The sequence below is a fragment of the Haliaeetus leucocephalus genome, unplaced genomic scaffold (assembly GCF_000737465.1).
Source record: "Haliaeetus leucocephalus isolate CR32 unplaced genomic scaffold, Haliaeetus_leucocephalus-4.0 Scaffold687, whole genome shotgun sequence".
Lineage (NCBI taxonomy): Eukaryota > Metazoa > Chordata > Aves > Accipitriformes > Accipitridae > Haliaeetus > Haliaeetus leucocephalus.
The window spans coordinates 3,369,286-3,379,141 of record NW_010973123.1 but is presented as its reverse complement, the minus strand read 5'-3'; the positions used below and the strand labels follow the sequence as shown (position 1 = coordinate 3,379,141).

General features: G+C 50.8%; 1 protein-coding gene across 1 annotated transcript; it reads left to right on the top strand.

Annotated features, from left to right (window-relative positions):
• Positions 1 to 579: 579 nt before the first annotated feature.
• LRRC20 (leucine rich repeat containing 20) lies at positions 580 to 8,590 on the top strand. The gene is given in 5 exon segments (XM_010579931.1): positions 580 to 661; positions 1,941 to 2,090; positions 3,754 to 3,921; positions 6,694 to 6,774; positions 8,439 to 8,590. Coding segments are annotated over 5 exon segments (633 nt in total).
• The last annotated feature ends 1,266 nt before the right edge of the window (positions 8,591 to 9,856 follow it).

Here is a 9,856-nt window from a genome sequence, read left to right as displayed (position 1 = left end):
TTTTTTGGGGGGGGGGGGGGGTATCTTGTCTTCCCCCCCCACCACCCGTGCAGGCGGGTCGTCGTGCCCAGGAGTCCTTCCGCCAAAACATTTTGGCTGAGCCGAGCTGATCAAAGTCACCGGGGAAGGGGATGAGCTGATCAAAGTCACCGCTGGGAAAAGGGACGCATCCCCGTATCCCAAATGCACCAACCCAAAAAGTTGGGAATCCCGTGCCCCAAGGGCTACACCACCCCCAGATCATCAGGAAAGGGGACGCATCCCCAAATGCCAAAGTACCAACCCAGAAAGTTGGGAATCCTGTGCCCCACATCACCAGGAAAGGGGATGTATCCTCATATCCCATACCAGGAAAGGGGATATATCCCCACATCCCAAACATACCATCCTGGAAATTTGCGAATCTCATACCCTGAGGGCCATGCCAGCCACAGCACAGCCTCCCTCCCTCCCTCGGGAACGCTGATCCCGCTGGTTATTTTTAGCATCCCTCTCCTGAAAGGCCGGAGCGGCTGGTTTCTTCCTCCAGCCGTGGATCCCCCCAGCCGAAGCGCGTCCCCGGCGGGACCGGGCGCCCGCATGCAGAAAAAGATGGGCGAGGCGGTGGCCCGGGTGGCCAGGAAGGTGAACGACACGGTGGAGAACAAAACGGATTCCCTTGGTAAGCCCAGCACTCCGGCTCGGCTCCCGCTTGGGGCCCAGAGAAGGATCAGGTATCCGGGAGCAGGGCTCTATTTTTTGCTGCTGTGGTCTAAAAAAAGCTGTTGGGCACCCTTCTGGGTGCTGCACCCAAGGCTCCTGCAGCCCCCGGGAAGGGAAAGGCTCCCCCAAAGGGCTCTCAGCCTCCCCAAAGCTTGAGTGGGTTCCCCGCGATGGCACATAATCCCACGGGACATGCCCCAGGGATAAAGTCTTTCCTTGCAAGTGATGGCAGGAGCCACACCTTTCCCTGCATTGCCTTGTCAGGTTTGTGCTTTTCTGCAGTTTCCCCCTTTCTAGCTAATATTCAAGACCCACGCATGGTTCATCAAAAGAGAGAGATGAAAGCTGCTCATTTTTATTCATGCTGGATTCCCGACCCTGGGGTATTAAATCGGCGTACGCTGAGAGTCAGAGCTTCATTGCTCAGCCTCTTGATGTCCTCCTGAGTGAGACGATAAGCAGGGGAGGACCGAGCTTATGCAGCCCCCACCGTGGCTTTGGGAAGGGAGCAGGCAGCAGAGCCCGGGCTGAGCATCACGGGGGCCAAGATACAGGTTTTCCATCCCCTGGCACGTCCTGGGAGGGGAAACAGAAACAACTCAGAGCAAAACAAAAATGCCGACAGGTGAGAAGCAAAGTCGAATCCTTTTCCCCTCCCCGCTGCTTGCCACGGGGCAAGCACCCATCACCATGGGAAATCCAGCCAGGAGCATGCCCAGGAAAAGCCTTGCTCCGTGCCCATCCCAGTCAGCGGTGGAGGAGGCATCCCTGCGCTGCTGGACCATCCCCAGGGGCTTAGGGACATAGGGGAGGGGGATTACCCCTAAGTTAAGTTAAGTTGTGAAGTTATTAGGCACAGACAGGCCGACTGAGGGTTTTCAAAAGGACATTGCAGCGTGGAAGTATTTGCAATGTGATTTAGAGTTGAACACGCCTAAGGCAGAACAGCCTTAGCATTGCTGATGGGAACAGACTCTTGGTGCTTGCGGAGGTGACTGCAAAGATCCCTGCAATGGAGAGAAGTATGGCAGGTGAACATGGTTTAGTGGGTATGGTTGATGGTTGGACTCGATCTCGAAGGTCTTTTCCAACCTAAATGATTCTATGATTAATGGCAGCCATGGGTGGCAGCAGCCAGACAGGAAAATCGAGCATTAAGGGGTAGAAAAGAAGATGGCAAGCATTGCTCCTTCCCAGCTGGGGTGCGTTGTAAGGTGTCTGGGTCTCTCTGGGGGCAGATCTGGCCAACTGCAAGCTGATGACCTTCCCAGTCGGCATCTACAAAGCCATGAGGAGCGTCACCGAGGGGATCCACCGCATCTCCCTGGCGAACAACGAGCTGAAGTCCCTCACCAGCCGATTCGTCACCACCTTCAGCCAGCTGAGAGGTAAGGGACAACCCCACTGCTTCACAACAGCCACTTCCAAACCCCTGGGACCCAGCAAAGAGCCCCCATGTCACTGCAGAGGGAGCACAGCACCGGAGAGTTTCCCCACCGCAGTTTTTGCTCCTCTGTGCTCGCACCTCATTCCAAGCACAAGGTTCAGACCCCCAAAAATCCATTTTTCTTTACCCTTTCTGGTCCTTGCAGGAAGGGGCCACTGGTTTTGCTCTCACCCACCCTCCCAAACTCATGCCCTGCCACCTTCCAGCTGCTTTCAGCAGTGGCCAGGCTGCTGCAGGGTCACTCATCATCCTCCAGCTCTCTCCAACAACGGGGCTGGGAATGAAAGAAGACAGGAAAGGCAGCCTGGGCATAATGGTGCATGGCAGAGACGGGGCATTTCAGGCTGCAGAAGGCATGCTGGCTTGCTGCTGGCTAATTAGCCCCCATCATGAGACATCAGTGATAGCTGCTCACTCTCCACTCACTGCAGGAGATGGGGATGGTCATCAGTGCATGGATGGTGCCACGGGGACACATCCCTGTGGAGCCCAGTGAAAGCAGCTAGAAGCTAATCTGCTAAAACATGCTCTTGCAAGCATCCAGAGCCGTGGTTTTGAACACTGGGGGCTGCACCAGGGCTTTGCCTGCCTGCAGCAGCACCAGGGGCTCTGGCAGCTTTTAAAAGCAAATATTTTGCTCATACAATGTACTGCACGAGTGCCGCTGTGGTAGGGGTCTGGGGAGGCTTCCCGTGTTGTCTTGGAGCATCATCCGTGAAAACTCCCCTAGGCTGGAGAAAAGAAACATGTCGAGCAAAAGAAATCAATTTTCTTTTTCTAGACAGCACAGCAACCCCTGAGGAGAAAAAAAGGTCTCATTTCCCATCAGGGATTTTACTTCGCCAGTGAACAAATCACTCTGATGATGAACATGCTGGGCCTCAGCAGGGCTGTTGCAGGCGAGAGATGTCCCAGGGCAGGGGACAGCCTTGCACCAGCCTGAATAAGGCAGGACCTATAAATACCAGATATTAGCAGGGGCAGGGCAGCTTGCATGGATATTTATAGAGCAGAAAGCCCTGTGTCACTGGAGAAGGGTGCTGGGACAGCAGGATTTGGGTTCCTGTTCCCATGGCTAATGGCCTCTCATGCAGGAGCACTGCTCCTGGCCCCACAGGAGCTCATTTCTGGGGAGGGGAATGTATCACAGAGGGTTAAACTCTGTAGAACAGATTATTTTTCATATATAAATACATTTCTTCCACCACTCTGTTTATACCTCAGAAGGGGTTCAGGCACATGAAGATAGTAAACTAGCCTTAAGCCATGACAAATATCCATCGGGGAGAGAATTGCACTGACTCCACTAAGAAATATTGCTTATTTCTACAGCCCCTGCTTGCAAAATGCTGCACAGGTTTCATTAGGAAAGCCTCAGGAAGCCAAGAACCATATCGCTTCTAAGAGCGGTATTCACGGCAGGCAGAAGTACAATGGCAAACGATGGAGATGAGCAAGAAATCCCATTTTTGGACTTGGAATCCCGTTGCTGAACCTGGTAGCCCATGGGGGACAGAGGCTGTAAATTAAGCTATGCATTAATTATTTTCCCGTCTTTTTCCCCCCCATGCCACCACCTCTCTCCTCTCTTCCCCGAACCACAGAGCTCAACCTGGCAGGCAACTACCTGCACCGCCTGCCCGAGGAGGTCACCTCCCTGCTGCATCTCCGGGCCATCAACCTCTCCCGCAACAGGTTTCGGCGTTTCCCTGAGCCCCTGGCCACCGTCGCAACCCTGGAGACCATCGACCTGGAAGAGAATGAGATCGCAGGTGAGAAGGAGCTTTTTCCACTGGAGGGGAGGATGAGCATCACCCCAGGGCAATCGCACTTCCCAGGGGCGATGCCGATCCACATCCCTGGGCAGGGAGGGATGCTGGCTTGAAGTTTTGCTCGTGGTCCACCATCCCCTGCAGATGCAGCCGGGCCAAGGGATGGCTTAGTGATCCAGCAAAAGGAGCATGAATTTGGCAGGGGGAGGGACACACGAGTGCCGAGGAGATGCTAAATAGACAGAGCCTCATTAGCCACTTGCTCTTGCTAATGCCTCCCAGGATGAAGCTGTTGCAGGCGTAGGGGGAAATCAAGCCCCATTCGAGCCGCCCTATCCACCATGCTTCTCAAAGGCAACTCCAGCTGTGACTCAAAATCACCAGATTTAATAAAAAATAGACCTGACTGCAGAACTCAGCCCCAGGGATGCTGGGCTGGGATGTTTGCTGCCAGGCAAAGCAAGGGCACAAGCCCACCTGAAAATTCCCAGAGCAAATAGGAGCCATAACACTACAAAATCCCCTAAAAAAAAAATAAATTAAAGGAATGGTAAGAGCCACCCATCCCTTGACCCTGCAGCGGGAGGAAAATCTTTCATACGCAAAGCTGAAGCCTTTGGAGTCCCTGAAAGCTGGGCAAAAGGGGCAGCTGTTGCACGTAGATAAAAGGGGATTTATTTAGGAGTGATCTTTCAAAGAGCCCAGGATGGAGCATCCCACAGCCCATGCAGATCCCTGGGGAGGCGAATATCAAGTCCACTCAATTTTGCTGTTTTATCTGGGATGGCTTCAGCTGCTCCTGGGAAAGCTGCTCCCTGCACCACAAGTTTTATTAACAGCATCAGCTGCTCCCTGGCCATGCCTGTAGAAACACAAGACATTAAATACTGCTTCCATGAGAGCCAGCAGAAGATGTGGTTTTTCCTCACCCCTTTTTTCTCTCCCACCTCCTGGAGAGAGCTGTCTTACTCTTAGTTCCCTCCATCATTTTTTGAGCTTAATTGGCCAACTTCAATCGGACCTGGCCTCCAAACAGCATATTTCCCACTTGTTTTACGCAAGCAGGCTGCTGCAAGAACGGAATACAGTTTCTGTTGCTTTTTTTCCCCTGCTTAAATGCAGGGAGGAAAGGATGCATCAAGGGTTATACCCAGCTGGCTTAATCCTGGGGGAGAGGGCAGCTAGAAAACCCAGCTGCCAGGCTCAGTCACCTCCCACCAGGCTCCCCTTAGCTGCAGTTATTAGACTCAGGAAAAATAACAACAGGGACAAAATTAACAATTTCAAGTTAAATATGTTAGGGACATATCTTAGTAACAAGCATGGTGCTGTCTAGCTGCAGAAATAAGTAAGATTAGCCTATTTTGTGCACTTTCTGAAAAGGGAAGAGGTAGAGATTAGAAAGCCAGGGGTGTTGCAGCCCATTTTTCCAAGGAAACAATCTGGGCAATCACATCACTCCTGCCAGCCCTTCCCAAATACCCCCAGGCTCATCTGCACAGGAGTTTGCATTTATATATATATATATGCATTTTTCTATATTATCTGCAAGCTTATATTTATATATACACCTTTTCCCCTTCTATATTATCTGCAAGCTTGTATTTATATACACATCTTTTCCCCCCATGCTAGCCTGGCACAACAGGGGAAGGAGAGTGCATCAGCTTGAATTTAACTGGCACAAATTTTGTTTTTCTGTAACAGCCAAGTAGGATTTGAGCCCTTCACACTCATTTTACTCCAGAAGATCTTGGGCCAGGCTGGAGGAGATGATATCTTCTCTTTTCTCCCTCTGCATGCTTATACGGCTCACCCACTACAGCTGGCTGAGGAGCCTGTTTTGGCAGCAGGGTCTGACAAGGAAATACTAGCACATCCTTGGAGAAGCTCTTGAGATAGCTGAAAGTTCACCCAGGTGTCATTCTCCAGCAACAATACCTGCACACCTCCAGCCAGCCCAGCATGAGAAGGAGCTACCCCAGTAGCACAAAAGCTGCCTTTTATAATTTGGGACCCAGGTTACCCCACTTAGCCCAATAACGAGTTGAGGACCCTGCTTCGGATAAAAGACCAGTAGGCAAGAAAAGGATGGCTTACAGATTATGGGTAGGAGATGGAGGTTGGGGAAGGACTGGGGCTTTCTCCGTCAGCATAAATGTTGCAGATGGTCTGGTTTGTGGTGCTGGTCCTGCGTGTCCTCTGCTCTCTCAGGGATGCTGAAGGAGCTAATAGCTAGGGCTGCAAACTGTGTTTAAAAGCACCTGCTGAAAGAGGACTGAGTCACCTACTAAGACATATTGAACTGGAGATGGTAGGTAATGTTTTCCAGCTGAAGGGAAACAGGAGTAAAAGGAGATTAATTAATAGCTGCCTGGAGTCTGTGGGCTCTGTAAAAGGAGACATTTAGTGCCATGAACTGCCCTTTTCATCTCAATGAGCTCTTAACTATGGAGTGTAATTATGTATATATTAATGTCAGTGCTTTTAACTTTTTCCCTGCTAATCAGAGTTATATCAAATTAGCATTTTCAGCTCCCAAGTCCATGGGGATTTTTTGGTGCCTGAAGCTTTGGTTTCCCTTCCTCTTATTCCTCGATGAAAGGCTTAATGCAGAAGATGTTGAGACAGCAAGGGGGATGCTGGAGATCACTACCGAGGCTGGGCAGGTCACTGCTGGGGGCAACTGTGGCTAATTTTGTCCTCACGAGCATCAGAGAAAACCACTCTTAATTTGGGATAATGGCATGGAAAATTCATCTTTGTTAATAGCCGCAGAGGAGCCAGCGAGTGGGTTTCCACCCGTGGCTTAGGAGGAGGCTGGCAGGAGCTGGTGGCCACCAAAGCATGCAGGTAACGCTGAAAGGTGACTGGGAAGCAGCTCCGCTGATCTGAGCAGGGTCCTTCCCCCTTCAATTTGCAGCTGTACGTGGCTGCGAGACCTTTGGGGCTGTCAGTGTTCATTACCCAGCTCCTCAGATGCCTCAGCAGCCCTTTCATATCCATCTCCTCAGATGCCTTGGCAGCCCTTTCATCTGAAGGAGCTAGGTTTTTCACTCACTTATTATCATATCCTGATCTGAGAAAATTACTGTTTGCTTTAATTATGAAGAAGCCTTTTTTCCCCCCCCTTTTTTGCCTAACTGGTAAAGCCAGCATGAATAATTCAGGCTCAAACACAAGTGCCTTATCCATTGGGGAGCCAGCAAGTGATGCTTTGGGTTGCTTATAGAGGTGTTTGTGGTTCCCCGGCACAGCTGTATAGCTATAGGCTGTACTGTGTGCCCTGCCTGTCGCTTCATGCCGGGGTGAGTCACTGCTCCATACCTTGAATTAAGCTGCAGACCTGGGCTGCTCCCACCCTGGGCAAGGCTTGCTCCCTGAAATACTTTCCTTCACTCCCTAAATTTAAGCAAAGTGGGGGTTTATCACTCTGCATAGCCTTAGAAGCTCATTAAACAGGACAATCTATCAAAAAAAAAAAAAGATTTTTGTGCATCAAGGCAGGGGGAAAAAATGCAACATGATACAGAGGAGTGGTGGTGAACAAATCCACCATAAAGAAGAGGTATAAAAAAATCCATGTGAAGCTTAGCCTTACCAGAGAGATGCGCTGCTAAAAAATGTGTATTACAGAAAATAACACTGCTTTCTGGAAGGGAGAGAAAAAAAGCCATCAAGGTGTTTGAATCTTTTTCCAGCATAAAATGTTTCACGGTTTAAAAGTTGTATAATCACAACACTGCAATTCTGCTCCAAATATTAGCAGGGGAAAAAAAAAAAGGCGCTGGGGATATAAAGGGCTCTTGTCATTTTGGTGGCCAAATTAAACAGAAACTGTTCTTGGTAAAGTCAGGTGGGTGGGCTTTTCAAGCCCAAAACATTGTGATTTGTAACAAAAAGCAAAATCTATCATCTTTTAATGATCTTAATGGTTAGGTTTTCGTATTGATCTCATTCCTCTGCTCTCAGTGGATTCACATTGGGACCATCCATGAGACCTGCACCTTTTTTTTTCCATGTAGAAAGGGTTTCCTTTAGAAACCTTTTCTAAAGGAAAACACCCAAATTTATGGAAATTGCAAAATGGGAGGGTGTCTGACAATGGCCAAGAGCCATTTTGCAGCCTGTCCAGCCAGGGCAAAGAGCATGTGTTCTCACATTACCCTGGCCAGGGCTCCTGGGCATTGCAACACTGGGAATAAAATAAGGGAATAAGTCTTTGAATAACAGTTTAGCACCCCAGCAGGTTTTTTTTAGGACTGGGAGAACTGGAGGGCAGGGTCCACATTTAATATCGTGGTGTTGGCACCTTACCAAGATGTTTGAATTGTCATATAATTTAGTATTATTTGATGATGTTTCCAGTTTGATAAAAGCCTGGAGACCGGCGGGAGCAGGGTTTGCTCTGGGGCTGCCCATCAAGCCACGGCTTTCTCCCACTCTGCTGCTCCGAATTCCCTCCTTGGCAGCTGACGCTGGGGTGGATGTTCACCTCTCAGTGCTTTCTTTTGCAGAGGTGCCGGTGGAGAAACTGGCCTCCATGGCATCATTGCGGAGCCTCAACCTGCGGGCAAACCCCGTCGGCCCCGAGGTGCGGCTCCTCGTCCGTCCCCTCATCCCCTTCGACCTGCTGCTGTCACCGGAGGAGCCTGTCCCCAAAGCCTGAGAGGGTCTCGGGGTGCCCAGGCGAGCTATCCCGAGGGGCGACTGCCTGCGAGAGTGGTTTGGTTTAGGTCAGTCCCTGCTACGCCGCTGTTTCTGTCCCAAACCTGCAGTGAGGCAGCCAGTCCCTCTTTTTTTTTTTTTTTCCCCTTAATAAAAAGCAAGCAGCGGGGCTCCTCCGTGAAGGGGATGGCTCTGCCAGCTCCCGACGTGGGGAATCGCCCGCTTTGTGTTTTGCCAAGCGCTTGGGGAGGAAGCGGAGCCGGAATGCGCGCGGTGCAAGGTTTGGGTAAACTTGGGGGAGTTGGATGCTTGGCTGCATCCATCCTGCCTGGCCAGTGATGAGGAGCACCTGCTGTCCTAGTCCAGGGCTGGGTGGTGGGGGATGTCCCTGCAGCTGTAAGGTTCCCCCTTGAACTCCTGATATGGCAATGTGCCACGTGCCTGATTAAATATTTTCCTGTTACATGTGGGGTTTTGGGGTTTTTTTTTTGTATTTGCTAAATCTATGAGTTACCAGTTGTCTTCTCCTTAAAGAAGCCCCTTTGCAGATCCCCACAGCTGCTTGGTGCAGCTCAGGCTGACGCCTCTGGCTGGATTCTGCCCGAGCAGTATTTCTCTGGATTTCCCCAGGGAAATTTTTTTTCCCCACGGTTTTTTCATCATGGAAATCAAAGCAACCCAGTGTCAGTGGGTGCCCACGTGCTGCTCACTGCATGGGTGTCCCCAGAGGTGTACACCTACCTCCTGGGTGCTGTGGGTCTTCAGGACGTGCTGCTTTCTCTTCCAGGAAGAAATGGGCTGTGGGGCTCAGGATACGGCCCAGGCAATGTGGCTCCTTGGTGGCCTGGAGGCTACTGCTAGGCACACTGGTGTCCCTTGGCAGCTGGCTGCCTGCAAATAAACTCCTGGGAAAAATCCCGGGCATTATCTCAAAATTCCTTGTTTAAACATCTCCTGTGTTTGCTCCTTCGCATTTTTAAGGGACAAATGCTTCCCAATGGTGTGGGCTGGCTGGGGGCAGCCGGGAAATGCTGGAAATATTTGACTTCTAGACTTGCCAAAGCCAAACTTTGGTAAAAGACCATGGTAAAAGGGGGTTTGTTAATGTTGGCAATGGTGGAGGAGCCGGAGTTGAGCGGCACAGCTTTGGGCCAGGACCAGCATCCCTAAGGACCCTGCTGCTTTTCCCCACCGCATGGGTCATTTACATGGCGGGGGGAGGACTGGGGTCCTCACCCACTTGTGTTGGGGTTCCTGGCATGTTCCA